Genomic DNA, 19,386 nt, shown 5'->3' on the forward strand with positions numbered 1-19,386 from the left:
CACTCGCCCAGCGTGTACAAAGCCTTCCATACCCAGCACCCAATGCACTTACAGCTGTACTCAGCACTCAGGAGGTGGAGGCAGTGGGGGCCATGAGTTCAAGGCTATCTTTGGCTACATATTGAACCCAGAGCCAACCCAGGCTACCTGAGACCCTGTCTCAAAAACAAAGAAGCCCCTCCCCCCACCCCCGCACAGCCCTTAAGAGACTAGAGTCATACTCTTAGCTGACAAGGGAAGGGGGGGGGGAGCAGGTATGAGGGGCTTTGTGTGGTCGACTCGATGGGATTAACTTGCCCTCTTCTCCTCTGTCCTGTCGGTTGCGGGAGGAGCGTTTGCTTTTGTTCAAAGTCATACGCTGAGAAGGATGTGATTAGGTCATGGGAGGGAACCCTACTGGATGATTAGTGACCTTCTAAGGAGACCCCATGGGCGGTGGGTATGCTCAAGGCACATTGTATAAGCGCATGGAATTTTCAAGGAGTAAAATAAAGATATCATAAATGTATAAATAATAAATTGTGTCATTTGTGTAATAAGTAAGAGACTTCGGGAACACCAGGTGAGGATGAAGCTGGAAGGCGCGCCATTGAGAGAACAATCTTTCTCACACGCTGACATCTGTCTGCCATGACGCCTCAGCCTCGGCCTGCCCGGTCTCTAGGGTTGTAAGAAATGATTTTCTGTTGTTTGTACCTGGGTAAGTCAATGATACTTTATTATTGTACCTAAACAGACTAAGGTGCCTTGTTGAACAGACACATCTCAAGGCAGGCTCCTCCCCTGGTTTGGGAAGGCGACCTAACTGCCCCTGGTCTGAGGAAACACGGAATAGCAAAGACAGAGGAATGCTCAAGTCTGTGAGGATGCAAAGTTACCACTTACAGAAGCTCATTGTGGGAAGGGTGGCTGGAAACACCTTTACTTGTATTTCTAGGGACATTCCAGGCAAGGGCTCTACCACTGAGCTATGTCCCCAGGCTCTCCCTTGACCTCCCTGAGAGCCAGGTTATTCATCTGTAAGATGTTTTACTTTTTATTTGTTAATTAAAAAAAATTTGTTTGTAAAATGTCCCCCCCACCCAATGTTAAGAGGGAATGTGTCTGGCTGGAGAGTTGGCTCAGTGGTTAAAACCCTGACTTCTTTTTCAGAGGATTTCGTGTTCAGTTCCCAGCATCCACATGGCGGCTCACAACAGTCTGTAACTCCAGTTGCAGGGGTGGATCCTCTTCTGACTCCATGGGCACTGCGTGCACACGGTGCACAAACATACAGGCAGGCAAAAGAAACACATATGTTTTTGTTCTTATTGAGACAGGATTTCTGTGTATCCCTGACTGTCCCAGAACTCACTCCGTGGAGCCCCCTGCCTCTGCCTCCTGAGTGCTGGGACTAAAGGCGTGTGCCACCACTGCCTGGCTAAAAATATTTTAATTAAGAGGAAATGTGTGGAGCTGGGCAGTGGTGGCGCAGGCCTGTAATCCCAGCACTTGGGAGGCAGAGGCAGGCGGATCTCTGTGAGTTCGAGGCCAGGCTGGACTGACAGCCTTCAAAACAATACAGAGAAACCCTGCGTCGTAAATACAAAAAAAAAAAAGAGGAAATGTGTGGAAGGGACCAACAGTACCTAATCCAGAACATTAGTTCCCATTCTTGCTGTGAACCATCAACCCCTCCCCTACTCTCACTACATACTCCTGTGACTGCTGTAAAATAGAGACTTGATTGCGGTGAGCCGTACTGACTTTAGTGGGCATACACACTGTGCCAGACACTCTAGAAATACCTGGCAAAGAAGTCAGATTTGGGGGTTGGAGAGATTGCTCAGTGGCTGAGAGCTCTTACTGCTCTTGCAGAAGACCCCAGTTTAGTTCACAGGGCAGCTCACCCGCATCAATAGCTCCAGCTCCAGGGTATCCAGCGCCCTCATCTGGTCTCCACAGACACTGCATGCACATGGTGCACAGATGTGCACACAGTCTAACACATTCACATAACAGTGAATAAATATTTAAGAACAAGAAGAAAAAAAGAAAAACCAACAAAACCCAAACAAAAATAAAACCAGGGCTGCAAGATGGCTTGGGAGGCTAAGGCTGCCAAGCTTGATAGGATTTTCCCCTAAATTGGAGGGAGAGAGGTGATACCTACACATTGTCCTTAGACCACTGGGTGCTGTGACACATGAGAAGCTCCTCAACCTATATACTTTCTAGGTCATGTTCCTAAACCATTAAGAGAGAGCAGAACCAAAACATTCTCCCCAAGTCTGAGCTAGGGAACATAGCTTTAGCCCTTGGATTTCATTTCCTGCAAACAACTCCCTGAAACAAACAGCAAGGTAGCTGGACGTTAGGAGAAGGAGCCAACACTAAGTTTACAGGCATGAATGTGAGGGAAGTAGGCCAATGGATTCCTAACCCTGTATGCTGTGGGGTTTCCTGTATTTTACACACATTAGAATGAGTAAGCCATTATTGTTGCTCATATGAAAACAGAGAATTTCAGGGTTGGAGAGATGGCAGTTCAGTGGTTAAGAGCACTGGCTGCTCTTCCAGAGGTGTTGAGTTCCCAGCTCCCACATGGGAATTACACAACCGCCTGTAATGAGACCTGGTGCCCTCTACTGGCCTGCAGACACACTTGCAGGCAGAACACTGAATACATAATAAATAAATAATCTTAAAAAAAAAGTAAGAACAATAAAATAGAGAATTTCTGGCCAAGAGTAGAGACCCAGAAGTAATAAGAATTGTGCTGAGCTACCAAAGACCCAAGAAAACAAAGGAAGGAGACAAACCCAGCTCTAAGACAGGAGTCTCCAGGCATTTAAGGGTGTGTCCCTGCCCACGCCAGCCAGCTTGGCCTTCAACTTGCAGCACCAGGTTATCCTTGAACTTCTGATCCTCCTGCCATTAATTCCAGGCCACTGAGATGGCAAGCTAGCACCATGTGGGGGTGGGGATAATGCAGCCTGGGTCTTCCTGCAGGCAGCACACTATTGACAACCCAAAGGCTTCAAACACCACTGTTCTGTATTTCCCCGGTTTACTACCCAAACAAATCGTCTCTTCATGTAGAAGTGAGATGATTGCATGGCCACTTTTATTAAATAAGTTCATGTCACTGAAGGAAGAGAGTAGGCACTCCCGGAAGAGATGTGACTGAGCAGTCCTACACATTCTAAAACGCCTTTCTTTGGGGAGGGGGGCTGTTTCGAGACAGGTTTTCTCTGTGGCTTTGGAGGCTGTCCTGGAAGTCGCTCTGTGGACCAGGCTGGCCTCGAACTCACAGAGATCCACCTGCCTCTGCCTCCTGAGTTCTGGGATTAAAGGTATGCACCACCACAGACCAGGGTCAATCTGGGGAACCCTGGAAACCAGAAACAACATCCCAACACTTGCTCTTGATGCCACCTAATGACAAAACGCCATTTCAATTCAAAAGGGAAGTTTCAGTGTGGCCCATGCTTGTGTCAACAAGGCTTCTCTCATCTCATCTCTGAACAGAGATGGAAATTTAAGAAACCACGTCTCAGAAACCCCCGGCAAACCTCACTAGGATCCTACATCCTGTTTACATCTAAACAGAAAAGTCAGAACCATCACGGAGGTCTGAAGTTTCAATTATGTGGGTGGGAGCCACTGGGGAGAGCAGCAGAGACTGAAGCTAATCCTTCCGGGTCTTGAATTTAAGGCCAGCCTGAGCTACACAGCGAGACCTTGTCTCAGAAGCAAAAATAAAGACAAAGAAGTTTGGGCCACTTTAGATATCAAATGCAGTGGGCATGGTGGTGAATGAGGAAGTTATTTATGAGAAGACCCCAAACCCACGCTGTTCCAACTTTCCTCTGATTACAGAACAGTTTGCAGGCTGAGGAGCAGTTTTGAAGTTAAGAGTGTGTGCACTGCTCTTGCAGAGAACCCTGGTTTGTTTCCCAGAACCCAAACCAGCTTATAATCACCGGCAACTCCAGCTCCAGGGGGATTTGACGCCCTCTCTGGCCTCTGTGCGTACCTGCACTCAAGTGCATGTGCGTGGATGTCACACACACACACACACACACACACACACACACACACACACTCTAAATCTTTACAAAATAAATTAAACTTTAGCGGGGCGGTGGTGGCGCACACCTTTAATCCCAGCACCTGGGAGGCAAAGGCAGGTGGATCTCTGTGAGTTCATCAGCCTGGTCTATAAGAGTGAGTTCCAGGACAGGCTCCAAAGCTACACAGGGAAACCCTGTCTCAAAAAAACTAAAATAAATATAAATAAATAAATACACCTCACAACCTTTTACCCTCTCTAATCATATCTTGAACACTAACAAAAATATCACTATTCAGTATATTTTAACCAGGTGTTAGGGCACTATTCCTTTTGGGTCCCAATCTCCAACACTCCTGTTAGAAAATGGTCTGTCATAGATTTGGATCTATCTATGGAGGGACAGATAGAAATCTATGTAGTACACAAGTACTCCAGGCTCTCTCTCTGTCTCTCTCTCTCTCTCTCTCTCTGTAATTCTGGAAAAGGGCTCCAGCAAAGGTAAGAAGTACCATCTCTATACAAACCAAATGCAATGGACACCCCAAATCCAAACACCTTTATTCCAGTTGGAAAAACAAATCTGGAACATGGAAAACCAAATTGTAAACAAACAAATTGATCCAGTCCGTAATGTGGTGAATCCAACTCCTACTGGAATCAGCCATAGTAACCTTTAAGACAATGGAACAGCTTGAAGGAGGAATTACATGGTCTCCACATTGTTTCTCTATTAAAAAAATTACATAAACTATATAAAATACAATTTATTATGAGGGGCCAGGGGCCTCTTACAACATTTCTCTTGTAGTCCTCTTGTCTGTCATCCCCCTCTACTCCAGAGTGCCACTACTAGTCTGGTATGGAGTCAGCCGGGCAGAGCAGGGCGGGGTGTGCCGCCCCATGGATGATGGAGAAAGTCTGCTTGGGCAGTTCTTGTTGCGAGGAGAATATGGGGGGTGCTGTGGTGGCCACCGCGATGCTCTGGCCCCCATCGCTCACCACTGTCACTTCAGCGGCTCCCTCCTGAATCAGAGCATTAAGGCCTTCCAAGTCCGAACACGTGATGCCCGAACTGGCAATGAATGTCTGGTTTCCTGTGCCTTCCTGGGTCCCAGCCGGGGTGGTGGGGATCAGGGTCTGCTGCAGGGTGGCCCCCGGCGTCTGGTCGTGGGTGGTGAGAAGAACAGTTGGCTGACTCAGGGCACCGGCTTCCACAGGACATCCGGAGGGCTGAGGAGGGGCGATCAGACTAACCTGGCGTAGGATCTGCAGCCGGCCGTTCCCGGGGAGCTCCTCCGGGGTCTGGGCGACGAGGGTGGGGGGCACAATGTTGACGGCGGCCGCAGCCGCCTGGACGATGGTGTTAGTCTGAGGTACCTGATGCCCCACGATGATCTTGACCCTCCCCTCGCTGAACTGAGGCACCTGGCTGGACTGGAGGGGTACCTGGAGGTGTCCCACGGTGAGGGGCGCAGCCGGCTGCTTGCCGGGGTCAAGGTGAAGCTGCACCATGGTGGTCACGTCCGCGTTCTTACCGTCGTGGTACTCACTGTGCTGCCGCTTGTGGCTGCGGAGCGAGTCCTCGCGCATGAACGAGGCGTCACAGATGTCGCAGTGGAACGTCTTCTTGGCATCCAGCTTGGTCACCTGGCGGCTGCTCTGCCTGCTGGTGTCCTTCCTCTCCGGCGCCTGGGTCTTGAGCATGTCCGCGTGGAACTTCTTCACGTGCTTGCTCAGGTTGCTGGGCTGCTTGGTGTCGAAGCTGCAGTAGTCGCACTTGAACGGGCGCTCGGTGCAGTGGATGCGCTCGTGCACGCGCAGCGCGGCCTTGCTGGAGCACGAGTAGCTGCACTGCGGGCACTTCTCCGGGTGCTCCGATTGGTGCAGGCGGCTGTGCTTCCGCAGGGTTGATTTGCTGTCGCCCAGGAAGTCGCAGTGCGGACACTTGAAGTTATTCCCGCTGTGCTTGATGCGGATGTGCGACTTGAGGTTCCCCTTCATGGTGCAGCGGACGTTGCAGAACTCGCACTTGAAGGGCTTCTCCCCCGAGTGCACGCGCATGTGCCGCTTCAAGTCCGAGCTGATTTTGAACTTGGCGCTACAGAGCCAGCACTGGAAGGGGGCGTCCCCTGTCAACACAAGGTGAGTTTCCATAAGAACAGGCAGGTTAACAGCGACAAGGATCAACAAAGATACTCCAGAAAGCACACACCAGAAAATGGCTTATAGCAAGGTAGGAGGCTGGCCCCTCCTCACCACAGCTCCCAAGTGATTTATTTGGTTCCCAAACGTCAGCCATCACTGGGAGTGCCAGCACAGTCTCTCCTAGAAACCCTGAAGGGGGAAAAAGAGGGTGGAGGGAAGTTGAAAGGAGCCATTTAAATGTCCTGGATAGGATCTGCAAATCTACTCTTTACAGCCTTTTTATTTTAGACAGGGTCTATGTAATCCTGGCTGTCCTAGAACTCACTATGTAGACCAGGCTGGCCCCTAATTCACAGAGATCTGCCTAGTTTAATCCCTAGTGCTGGGATTAAAGGCATTCACCACTACATCTGGCTTCCTTATACTTGTTTTTAAAAGATGGTTTTATTTCTAATTTTACAGGCGTGTGTCTGTGTGGGTACGCGTGTGCGCCAGTGCGGGTGTCTGTGGAGGCCGGAAGAGAGAACTGGGTCTCCCGTCAGCTGCCTGGTGGGCATGCTGGGAATTGAACCCAGGTCCTTTGGAAGAACGGCTGAGCCCTCTCCAGCCCCTTTTCATAGTCTGCTTCGAAGTGACGGCTGCATGGCTTTGCATCCTTCTGGATTTTGATTGAACTGAGTGTCACTGTGTCATCACAGACTTGTCCACACATTTCCACAGGTCAGCGCCAGGCTGCATTCATGACCCCCAGTGATGGGTAACTGAGGACAGTTCTTATAGGCTGTCTTTTTTTGTTTTGTTTTTTGGTGGCAAACACCCTTTTCTTTTCTCTCTCTTATATTTCTTTTTAAAAATTATTTTTATTAAAAACATTTAAATTCATTTTACATACCAAACAGCCCCCCTCCTACCTCTCTTCCTGCTCCCTTCTGCCCCCCACAACCCCCCTACAGATTTTTATTAACAGACATATGTTTATTTTTCTCTTACTGCCAGTCGCATTCTCTACTTGGGAAGAAGTTACAGAATCCAGCTGCTTGATTTTTTTTTTTTAAGTTTGTATTTGCTGAAAGATGAATGGGGAGAGTGAAATTGCAAACATCTAAGTGGATGTGATATTCCAAATTCGTTTATTCAATGGATGTGAGGTCCACATTAGTGGGGCCTCGATCACCGAGCAGGCGGCTTGCTCTCCAGAGTAGTGCATTTTTATGTGCACTCGCGTGGGCGCACGTGTGTGCGTGCGTGCATGCGTGTGCGTGTGCATGTGTGTTTAAGGCAACCGTGGGTATCACCCTCAGGCATGCTGTCTACCCTCCTTTGAGACAGGGTCTCTCATTGGCCACACACACTGGGCCAGGTTGGCCCCCAAGCCCTGGGGATGAATCCACCTGTCTCTGCCAAGCCAATGCCGGATCGCGACTATGCACCATAGCAGATTCTTTCACGTGACATCTAGGAGCCGAGCTCCTATCCTCTGGGGCTCTTCCCCAGCAGGACAGTGACTGTGTAAGCGAGTGAGCTGACAGCAGCTCAGCTTTTCAGGTTGGCTCTGGATGGCAGGAGCCATGCCAAGCCACACTACAGGGTGGTCTTGTCCTTGCTGGACAACCCTACAGGGTAGGAGCCATTGCCGACTCTGCTCTGAGCACTGCTGTACAGTGAGTGGGGTCCTGAGGCGGCACAGCTCATTCACGGTCTCCAAGCAGCAGCAGGGCTTGGCCTCAAGCCAGGCTGACTCCGCTAGGCAATGAGCAGTACACGTGACCCACGCTCACTTTCTCAGGGCGTGCTCTCCGAACACGGCCATCATGCTTCCCTTCCTGGCAGATGACTTCCTGAGCTGCCCCAGGCATTCAACCAGAGGCTGCAGGCATCAGTGTAACACAGTTCCAGAACAGCAAGACGCCTGGACTAAACAAATACTCCACATGGTTGATTTCCATTAACATTAGGCAAGCTAACTCCTGACTCAGAAGTGGGAAGTTCCAGCCTGTGGCCTAAACCCCGGCCACTGGCGGCTTCATAAATAAAGCTTATTGGGTCAGGGTCATTGTCCTCCTATGCCCAAGACTGAACCCAGGCCTCAGCCACGCTAGGGCAACCCAGCTGTTTAAACCTGGATACTTCCTCATGGCCATTTTCCTGCTTAGCTTCTACGGTCCACTAGACACAACCCAGAGTCGCCCGCGAACCTGACTGAAGAACGGCCACGCCTGTGAGGAACTGTCTTGATTGAGAATTGATGTGGGAGGGCCCAGCCCACGGCTGCTGTCACCATCCCGAGGCAGGTGAACCCGAATTGTGTAAGCCAGACAGCAGAGATGGTGAGCCGGCCAGCAGCAATTCCTCGAGATCTCTGCTTCAGTTCCTGCCCCGACTTTCCTCAGCGACGGGCTGTGACCTGGGGAGGGCAAGCCCTTTCTTCTCTCAAGTTGCCGTGGGTCGTAACGTTAATCGCAGCAGCAGAAGGGAAATGAAAACGACCATGAATGGATGAGTTGCCGTGTCAGCGGCTAGTAGGCCCTTAAAGCCCAAGGTATTTCCTTGGTAGCCTTTTTAATTAATAAAAACGTAGTGTGTGCGGGTATATGTGGACACCAGAGACCAACCTCAAGGAATGTTCCTCAGGAGCTGTCTACTTTGTGTTTTTGTTTTTTGTTTTTTTTTTCCAGGCCCTGGAACTCGCTCTGTAGATCAGGCTGGCTTCGAAATTGGAGATCCACCTGCCTCTGTCTCCCAAGTGCCGGGATTAAAAGAGTGGACCACCACCACCAGGCCCTACTTTGTGTTTTTTAAGACAGGGTCTCTCATTGGTCTGGGGTTTAACACGCAGGCTACGCTAACTGCCAGTGAGCCTTTGGAATCCCCCTGATTCTGCCTCCAGTGCCAGAATTTCAAGTGTCTGCCACGATGGCCAGCTTTTAACATGGGTTCTAGGATTTGAACTCAGGTCCTCATGCTTGCGTGGTGAAAACAGACCAAACCATCTCCTCAGCCCACAACTGCGGTTTCAGTAACCATTAGCTTTTCCCCTGCCTTCAAGCAATGTCGCCACCTTGTGGCAGTTTGTAAAACTCACAGAACCCTTCTATTGGAAGCTTCAGATGCACAAACAAACTAAAATAAAAACAGGAATACAGAAGAAACCAGTTACATTGAGACGGCTATTAAAACCACTGAAAGAATCAGAGTGAGCCACCTGTGCCTTAGCAGGGATTACATCGCCACCTAGTGGCGGGTCTGGGAACTACGGCAGTTTCTAGACAGGTATTCATTCACAAAAGGTATTTTCACCCAACTGCATTGGTTGCTTTGAAACCCCGTGAGTTCCCTGGGCGACAAACTCATAGCATTTGCTCAAAGTGGAACAGCAGACATTTCCTTTTGCTTTATCTTCATCAATTCCATTAGTGACAAAATACAGGGGAAAAAAAAAAAACCCGAACCACCACCAAATCTCCTAGCTAGGTTGCAGAGCTAACACTTTTCTAGAGATTAAGATTTTTTGAGACAGAGCATCTTGTAGCCCAGGCTAGCCTCTAACTCCCTATCTGTGTAGCTGAAGGTGGCATTGAATTCCTGTTTTCATCCCCCCTCCAAGTGCTGGGATTGCAGGCGTACACCACCGCCCCGACTGTTCTCTTTTGTTTAGTCACAAATATTTTTAAAAATTATTTGATTGTTGTGTGTATAGGTGTTTGTCTGCATGTATGCTTGTGCACCACATGTGTGCTGTGCCCACAGAAGCCAGATGCAGGATCCAGATCCCCAGGACTGGAATTACAGCCAAGCCATCACCCTGACCCCACAGATTATTTCTCAACTTTCTTTTTATCGCATCTGGGTACTTTAAAACCACATTAATAATTTATTTACTGCCTGAGTGATTGCGTGCGTGCATGCGTGTGTGTGTGTGTGTGTGTGTGTGCGAGCGTGCGTGCGTGCGTGTGTGTGTGTGTGTGCGCGCGCGCGCGTGCACATACTACAGCGTGTGTTTAGTGTTCAGGGGGAACTTGTGGGAACCAGTGTCTCCTGTCACCATGTGGGTCCTGAGGACTGAGCTCATGTCATCAGGATGCAAGCACTGTCACCCACCGAGCCATCTCTCTAGCCCTAAATTTCTTTTTTTTTTTTGGAGACAGGGTCTCTCTGTGTAACCGTGGCTGTCCCGGAACTCGCTCTGTAGACCAGGCTGGCCTTGAACTCACAGAGATCCTCCTGCCTCTGCCTCCCGAGTGCTGGGATTAAGGTGTGCGCCACCACCGACTGGCTCTAAATTTGCTTCTTAAGTGGAGTGTACTGGTGAGAGTCCTACTGCAAGCTCTTCAGTACCCAATGACTATCCCCTCCACGCCCAGCACCCACAAAGCAGGGTTGCAGAGAGGAGGAGCCATGGCTGTATTTAAGGCGACAGCACTTTGCTAACTTCACCTGTGACTGAAATGACCCGGGACCCAGAGCACCAGACTGCAGCAGCGGAAAGTTGTACAAGTGTCTGTCACAAGCAGACAAAACAAAGTGACCGCTCCGTGGAGACGGCACCTGACTGGCACACATTTCAATCCCAGAAGCCCAAGTGGACCTCTGATGGGGGCGTGTGAGATTAGGCGTAGCCCTGGTTAGCTCTGAACTCCTTAATTTCATCTTCTTTTTGCACACGTTTTATTTTTCTTGTGTGTATTCATACGTGCGAGTGTGCCCGTGGATGGAGACCAGAGGTTGACGTCAGTGTCTTCCTCCATCACTCTCTGCTTTGTTTAGGTTTCCAGATAAACTCGAAGCTTGCTTACTTAGTCTGGCTAGTCAGCTTGCCCTAGGGATCCCCCCCCCCTCCTCCCAAAGTGCAGGAATTACAGGCAGGCCACCGTCTTTGCCCATGGGGTAACGTCCTTAGCACAGCAAGCAGTTAGCTTACTGGGCCACCATCTCCTTAGCCCAGGCTATACACTCCTGATGCTCCTGCCTCAGCTGGGTGCTTGGTTTGCGGGTGTGAGCCGCCAGGCCCAGAAGAACCAGACTGAAGAAATGGAGCTGAAAACAGAACAGACGCCGGGCACCAGGCTGGGCACCAGCTCTACCAGTGTCGTAGCCTGCTGCAATAGATGATACAGACATCCCCAAACTGGCCGCCTCCCGTCCCTCTTTGTAGGTGCCCTGGCTCTGTAATGACACAAGCTCTTTGGACAAGGGCAGGTCGACGTGCTGTGACCTCCATCCGGCTCAAAGGTCACTGGATTTGGCCAATACTGTTTGGCAGGATCAACCAGACTTGACACAAAGGTTATTTGTTGTTGTTTTTTGTTCGCTTGTTTAGTAGGGGATTGTTGAGATAGGCGCTCATGTAGCCCAGGAGGGCCTCAAACTAGTTACACAGCTGAGGATGACCCTGAACTCGTGACCCTCCTGCCTCTACGTTCTGAGTGCTGGGCTACAGAAAACGAGTCCCGACAGGCTCTCTGGAATGACTGTCTTTGGGAGTGTCTTTCTTACACATCACAAGAACGTTGCTCCTGGCTAGTCTGCTGGTCCCAGGAGAATGACGGCAGGCGTGCCGTGCACAGGTAGATGGATCACTCCAGCCCAGGGTACAGTGACTTGTCACAGCCAGCCTCCTCTCAAGCTTAAAGCCCAGCGGAGGACAGAGAGTTACCCACAGGGGCCTCAGGGGATCCTTAGCCTGTGAATGGAGGCTGCTGCCACATGTGGAGAGGTTTTGGGGAGGGGAGGTAGTTAGTGACCTGGAAATGAGAGACTGTCAGAGCAGAGGACCAAAACCTTAAATCTTCAGGGTGGGTTTGGGAACCAAGCCACAGAAACGTTAACTCACATTTAACAGCAAACGTCTAGCAATTAAACTTATTCAGTCAATCCGAACACTGGTAAACAGATACCCAGGCAGCTTGGCTTGGAGGGTGCTATGTTTGGTATCAGAAGAGAAGTTCACTAAACAGCCCAGTGGGTCCCAAGAAGAGCATGGAGGGAAAGGCAAAGCTCTTCCAGACATAATCTGTCGTGGGCTTCCTTGGAAGTCATCTCTTACTACCTTTTAAAAGTCTTACTTTAGTCAGACATAGTGGCGCACGCCTTTAATCCCAGCACTTGGGAGGTAGAGGCAGGTGGATCTACATGGTGAAACCTTGTTTCTACACAAACAGGACACTGAGGTTTTTACTTCTGTGCATGTATCTGTGTGTGTGTGTATACACACGAGTGTGTGTGTGCGCGTGCGTGTGTGCGCGTGTGTGTGCGTGCGTGCGTGCGTGTGTAAGCATGCAGTCCAGATGAGGGCTATGGATCCCCTGAAGCCACCTGAAGTGTGTGCTAGACTTGGGTCCTCTAGGAGAGCAGCGAGCACCCTTAACCACTGAGTCATCTCTCCAGCTAGAGAGCAGCGAGCACCCTTAACCACTGAGTCACCTCTCCAGCTAGAGAGCAGCGAGCACCCTTAACCACTGAGTCACCTCTCCAGCTAGAGAGCAGCGAGCACCCTTAACCACTGAGTCACCTCTCCAGCTAGAGAGCAGCGAGCACCCTTAACCACTGAGTCATCTCTCCAGCTTTCTATAATTTCTTATTTTTACTTTATGTGGGTTGGTATTTTGCCTGTATGTCTGTGTGAGGGTGTCAGATCTTGGAGTTACAGAGAGTTGCGAGCTGCCATGTGGGTGCTGGGAATTGAACCCGGGTCCTCTGGAAGGGCAGCCAGTACTCTTAGCTGCTGAGCTATCTCTCTAGTACCCCTCCAACTATCTTTTTAAAGTTAGACAGCAGCACGGGGACCAAGATCATGTCCAAGGTATAAGTTGGAGAAAGGGCAACACTAATGTAAGAGTCTGTCCAAACCCCCAAAGGAATAGCTGGTGCCAGTAGGCCTTCCAGTTGCCTCTGAATGTCAGAGAAAGAATGTCTATAACGGAGTCTAGAGAGAGGCAGGGTGCCTGACCCCCAACTAGTTTAAATCATACAAACACACAGGAAACTCAAAGTTTTCACCTTCTTTGGGACAGGGTTTCTCTGTGTAGCCCTGGTCATCCTGGAACTCACTGAGTAGACCAGGCTGGCCTTGAACTCTGAGACCCACCTGCCTCTGCCTCCCAAGTGCCGGGACTCAAGGTGTGCGCCACCATTCCCAATTCAGGAAACTCAAAAGTTTTAAAGGCAGACCCAGTAGCAAAAGGAAGGGCCACCAGTCTACACTAAAGCAAACCAGAAAAAGCTCCTGTGGCCTTCCCATGCCTGTGTACCCGCACACGCCCTGTCTCCGGCCTTCCCATGCCTGTGTACCCGCACACGCCCTGTCTCCGGCCTTCCCATGCCTGTGTACCCGCACACGCCCTGTCTCCGGCCTTCCCATGCGTGTGTACCCGCACACGCCCTGTCTCCGGCCTTCCCATGCCTGTGTACCCGCACACGCCCTGTCTCCGGCCTTCCCATGCCTGTGTACCCGCACACACCCTGTCTCTGGCCTTCCCATGCGTGTGTACCCGCACACGCCCTGTCTCCGGCCTTCCCATGCGTGTGTACCCGCACACGCCCTGTCTCCGGCCTTCCCATGCCTGTGTACCCGCACACCCCTTCTGTGGGCAGCAAGCAGGAGTGACAGTCCCTCCCAAGTCTTCAGAAGAGGTCCACAATGTAACTGGAAAGGATGTCCCAAGGGGGCAGGGTTATGAGCAGAGCTAGACACTACCTTCTCCAACAAAAAGGTGTCCCTCGTTCCCTGAACAAGAGACCTGGGGGGTATGCCAAGAAAGATCAGATGTGGGTAAGGCCAGTCACAGATAGGGCTTTCATCCCCCCATTCCCAAGAACAGGATTGCTGTCAACAACCAGACTTCTATCCTTTCTGACCTGAGGGGACTCACTCTATCCCTGTCTCTTGGTCTGGTCCTATGGCTGGGTGAGATTTATGGGGGCCCTGGAGACAGTGTTGATGGGAGAATATTTCTATATGTATGTTTCTCTTATTGGTTGATGAATAAAACACTGGTCAATGAGGCAGGATGACAGGCGGGACTAGGATGAGGAGAATTCTGTGAAAAGTAGGCAGAGAGGCCCGCCAGAACAGTCGCCATGTAGCCTGCCAAAGGAATAACGGGACCGGGCATTCTCAGGTAAGCCAAGACCACATGAAAATACATAGATTAAATGAACTGGGTTAACAATTAAGACAGACCCTGTCTTGTAAAACCAAAAAAAAAAAAAAAAAAAAAAAAATTAAGACAGAGCCGGCCAATAAGAAGCCCTAGTCATGGGCCAACACTTCTGTAATTAATATAAGTCCTTGTGTGTTCATTCGGGGCCAAGGGCGGCGGAGGTCCAGCTGGGACAAGGACCTCCCGTTACATGGAGTGAATGTCAGAGACGGACCTGTGGTGGGGACAAAGGTGTCTGTGACGATGTGCATGAATGGTCCTAAGTCTCCACCCGTATCCAGTCCCCACCTTTGCCACGTAATCGGGTGGTGGCCTGTCCCACGGGTGAGCTCAATTCCACCCCTGACACCAGGTACAACCTGCGACTTGCTTTAGGTGCCGATGTGTTATGTGTGGACACATGGAGCCAGAGGCTTCAGCAGCCTTCCACAGTGTTGCTTGCCTGTTCCTCCGTGGTGTTCGTGACGAAGTCAACCCGGAGCTAGCCCACAGACCTGAGAGGAGGGTCAGAGATGGACGGGGTACAGCCTGATCACCCCAGAAGAAACCAGCGCGCAGCCGCCAAGCCCACATTCAGCGGCTCCCTATCGGAGGTGGGCAGACGCCTTCTCACACGCGTGGTTAAGCTAAGCCAACAGCAACACCCGCTGACCCGAAGCACGTGAGTAATAATTGCTGCAGCACGTCATCCAGACAGGGTTGTTACGAAGCACCGTTGCTGTCCTGTTAAGGGCTGGGCACTTTTCCACTCATTAGCTTGCTGACAGACACGCCCAAAGAGACACTATTACATAATCCTTGTGACCCGCTCTGCTGTCTTTGCTGTGTGTGTATGTTTTACAGCACCGAGGATACCACCCAGGGCCCCCCCCCCGCGTGACAGGCACGTGTCATCATGGAGTCATACCGCAGCCCGTGCTGTGTGCTCGCTGATCAAGATGCTCTGTACGCATTGGTACATCATGTAAAAATTACCGAACTGGCTGTAACTCGGACGATAATTAAAACGGCATTGCTTGTATCTATTTCATGGACTACATTCCCTCAACCCCGCACATACACAGTTACGTGAAAACACACAGAAGGTGACCAACTGCTTGACAATGCTCCAGTGTCACTGGGACAAGCCCTTTCCCGTATATGAAAAGGAAGAGGCAAACAAAAGCATGGTTGACTACCCCTGCTCCTTTAAATCTGTTTGAGACGGGGTCGCCGCGCGTAGCCCAGGCTACCCTTGTACTCTGTGTGCAGCCCAGGATGACCTTGAACTCCCGATCCCTTCCTGCCTCCACCTCTTGAGCGCTGAGGTAACAGGTTCTTCACCATGGCTGGTTTATGTGGGGCTGGGGACCGAACCCGGGGATTCCCACACGTTAGGTAAGTACTCTACCACAGGAGCTACATCCCCAGCCAGAATTAAAAATGGTAACAACAACAACAATATTGCTTTTTTTTTTTTTAAGTTTAGAATTTGGAAACAGGGCTCCCTATGGCCCAGGTTAGCCTTGAGCCCCGTAAGCGGCCAAGGACGATTTGAACTCCTGGTCCTCCTTGCCCCCACCTCTCTGGCATTGGGGTTACTGGTGTGTGCCACCACAAGTGGTGCGGGGGACACAGCCCTGTGCACGCAGGGCAAGCGCTCTACCCACCAGCCACACCCCCAGGTGCCCTCTTTCCCCTCTGCCCACGGGCTGGCAGGTGCTTACCCGTGTGCGAGCGCAGGTGCACGGTGAGCTGGCTGGAGTTGCGGCTGGCGTAGGGGCAGATCTGGCACTTGAAGGGCCGCTCGTCCGAGTGGATGCGCAGGTGCTTGTTGAGGCTGCTGCTGTCGGCCGCCGCGTAGTCGCACGTCTTGCACTTGTAGGGCTTGACGCCCGTGTGGCAGCGCATGTGCGTCTTCAGCTTGTCCTTCCGGCTGAAGCACTTCCCGCACACCTCGCACTTGTGGGGTTTGTCACCTTTGGGTGCACACGCAAGCCGCGGCGGGAAACAAGATTGAGAAGTTAACGTTTACTCCTGACACCTGCGGGCGGGGACCAACCCGCAGGCCTGGGGGTGTGGTTTAGAAACCTGGGGCTTGGTGACTCGGACGCATGCGCACCGTTGCTGATTAGAATTTTCAATCTTTTTTTTCCCAAGGTGACTATTACTAACTAAAAATACACAGCAGGGGGCTGGAGAGATGGCTCAGTGGTTAAGAGCACTGACTGCTCTTCCAGAGGTCCTGAGTTCAATTCCCAGCAACCACATGGTGGCTCACAGCCACCTTGAATGAGATCTGGTGCTCTTTGCTGGCCTGTAGTTAGAAGATTGTATACATAACAAATAAATAAGAAATTAAAAAGATTAAAAAAAAAGTACACAGCAACTAAAAATAGATGAAACATTTTGTCTCGGGACAGGGATCCTTGTAGCCCAGGCTGGCCTTGAACTCCCTCCACCTCCGGTTTCTGAGAGGGTTTAAAATCAGAATGCGGTAGCCTTTCTGCTTACCTTCTGGCTGTTCCTGCCCCCTGTACTCAATGTTCCCTGAGCCTGACAGCGTCTGGTAACAATCGTCCTGTTAAGGGCTGGGCACTTTTCCACTCGAATTCAATCACCTTAATATTGATTATGTTTTTTTTTTTCTTTCTTTCTTTTTGAGACAGGCTCTCACTAGGTAGCCCTGGCTGACCTGAACTTGCTCTGTAGACCAGGCTGGCCTGGAACTCAGAGATCCACCTGTCTCTTCTTCCCATGAGTTGGGGTTAAAGGTGTGTGCTACCATACCTGACTTACCATATTTTCTTTTACTGCGTTTTTCCGATATTAAAGTATTATTTTACACTATAGACACAGACGCTCCGGAGGACACTAATGTAACATGAAAAGAGCCGTCTCCTCTATCCATTTGTTTTTTTACAGCCTTGGGCCAGAGTGGCCGGCCTTCTCCACTTGCCGCCTCCTCATCTTGGCCTGGAGGCTGTTTAGGTCTCTCTGCTAAAGCAGTTTAACCCGACCTTTGTCGCCATGTGAGCAACTGCTCACTTTTGATGTGCAGCATCCCTCTCTATTAAGCCCGCGTGTGCTGATCTTTCTCTGTGTGGGCATGTGCATGCCATGGCATGCGAGGTCAGAGGGTAACCTGCACAAGTTGGTTCTCTCCCTCTACCTGGTGAGTCTTGGGAACTGAACTCGATCATAACTTCTTCAGGCTTGTCAGCAAGCACCTTCATCCATGAGCCACCTCACCAGCCCAGTGGTGTGTGTGTGTGTGTGTGTGTGTGTGTGTGTGTGTGTGTGTGTGTGTGTGTGTGTGTAATAGAGGACAAACTAGGGCTTTGGGATTTCTAGGCAAAGTGTTCTGTGTATAACCAGGCCACAGTCTCACCTCGTTTTAATGAATGAATGAATTTTGGTGCACGTGCGTATTTTTCCTTCAATACAAAGAACCCTGCCAGTTGCTGTCTTCTTTTCCTTTTTTTTTCTTCTGAGACAGAGTCTCGTGCATCCCAGGGTGGCTTTGAACTTGCTAAGAAGCCAAACATGACCCTGAACTTCTGCCTCTGCCTGCAGAGCACTGGGAATGCAGCCATGCACCGCCACGTCTGCCGCGCTGAGGAGGATGGAACCCAGAACGCCGTGCATGTCAGGCGTGTGCTCTGTCATCTGAGCCATGTCCCCAGCCCCTCACATCGACAGATACCTCACCCTTGGACTGTCCTGTCCGGGGACTATTTTATCTCTACACAAAGCTGGGACCAGGATCCGGGACTCTCCTGCTTTTCCAGCAGATTCTGCACCACTCCCCGTTGACTTCGTATTGTTCATGCAGTCATTTCTGCCATTTCCACATCATTAAACAGCTAAGGTTGAGCGACCTGACTTTATGAATGGGTCATAAACTACTGAATCAATTCCCCAGTTGACCAGGAAAAGAATGAAGCAGACACACACACACACACACACACACACATACACACACACATACACACACACACACACATACACACACACACACACAGAGGCACAAAGTAAAGTTTAAAAATAATAAAGACATACACTTTAATGGAAATAAGAATACCGTATTTGCTTAATAAGAGATGATAAGATAATATGTCTGGAGCTGGGCATAGTGGTGCCCGCCTTTAATCCCAGCCTTTGGGAGGCAGAAGCCGGCAGAGATGTGTGAGTATGGGGCCAGCCTGGTCTGTACAGTGAGTTTTAGGACAGTAAGAGCTATGTAGCAAGGCCCCGTCTCAAAAAAAAATTGTGAGTCTGTCTTAAGCTTTATATCAGCATGCAAAAAAAATTCAGATTATTGCAGCATGGACTATAAAGGCTGGTGACTGTGAGGTATATTAGGAAGTGAGTTGTTATAAGCAGGGATTTTCACTCTTACCCTGCCTTTTTTTTTTTTTTTTTTTTTCTTTGAGACAGGATGTCTTTACATAGCCCTGGCTGTCCTGAAACTCATTATGCAGGCCAGGATGATCTTGAATCCACAGAGATCTGCCTGCCTCTGCCTCCTAAATGTTGGGAATACAGTCGTGGGTCACTACACTAGTGAGATTTTCACTCTGTACTCTGTAGATCAAGCATGTACAGAGCCCCATGCTGACACAGGGTGCCAAAGCTGATCCCCATCATGTCAGAGGAAGGTCTGGCATCTAAGAACACATCTGATGAGATGGCTCAGTGGTTAAGAGCACTGGCAGCTCTTCTGGGGGTCCTGAGTTCAGTTCCTGGCAGCCACATGGTGGCTCACAACCATCTGTAATGAGATCTGATGCCCTCTTCTGGCCTCCAGGCACACATGCAGGTAGAACATTGTATATATAATGACAAATAAATAAATTAAACAAACAACAACAACAAAAACTTCTGACAATTTCTTACAGATGATCATTTTGTTGAGCTGGGGATGTAACTCAGTTGGTGCAGCACTTGAAGGCCCAGGGTTTTTTTTCTTTTTTTTTAATTTATTTGTTTTGCTTATGTATTTATTTATTTATTATGTATACAGTATTCTGCCGACATGTATGC

General features: G+C 50.1%; 1 protein-coding gene across 6 annotated transcripts in view; it reads right to left on the reverse strand.

The window, feature by feature from the left end:
* The window catches only part of Zfp64 (ZFP64 zinc finger protein), a 57,976-nt gene that overhangs the window by 23,397 nt on the left and 15,193 nt on the right, over nucleotides 1-19,386 (reverse strand). For 2 of the 6 annotated variants that reach the window (XM_040732797.1, XM_040732796.1), the window contains exons 5-7: nucleotides 16,068-16,319; nucleotides 14,721-14,855; nucleotides 4,599-6,186 (exon numbers count right to left, since the gene is read on the reverse strand). The exons of 1 other annotated variant lie outside the window; for it this stretch is intronic. In XM_040732797.1, the coding sequence (XP_040588731.1) occupies nucleotides 4,907-6,186; nucleotides 14,721-14,855; nucleotides 16,068-16,319 (1,667 nt within the window). In that variant the 3' untranslated portion in view covers nucleotides 4,599-4,906. Of the gene's footprint in view, nucleotides 1-4,598; nucleotides 6,187-14,720; nucleotides 14,856-16,067; nucleotides 16,320-19,386 lie in introns of those variants that run through there. 3 more of the 6 variants (XM_040732798.1, XM_005074450.4, XM_013116698.3) reach the window with 2 other exon arrangements.

Source organism: Mesocricetus auratus, unplaced genomic scaffold, assembly GCF_017639785.1.
Source record: "Mesocricetus auratus isolate SY011 unplaced genomic scaffold, BCM_Maur_2.0 Super-Scaffold_100028, whole genome shotgun sequence".
NCBI lineage: Eukaryota > Metazoa > Chordata > Mammalia > Rodentia > Cricetidae > Mesocricetus > Mesocricetus auratus.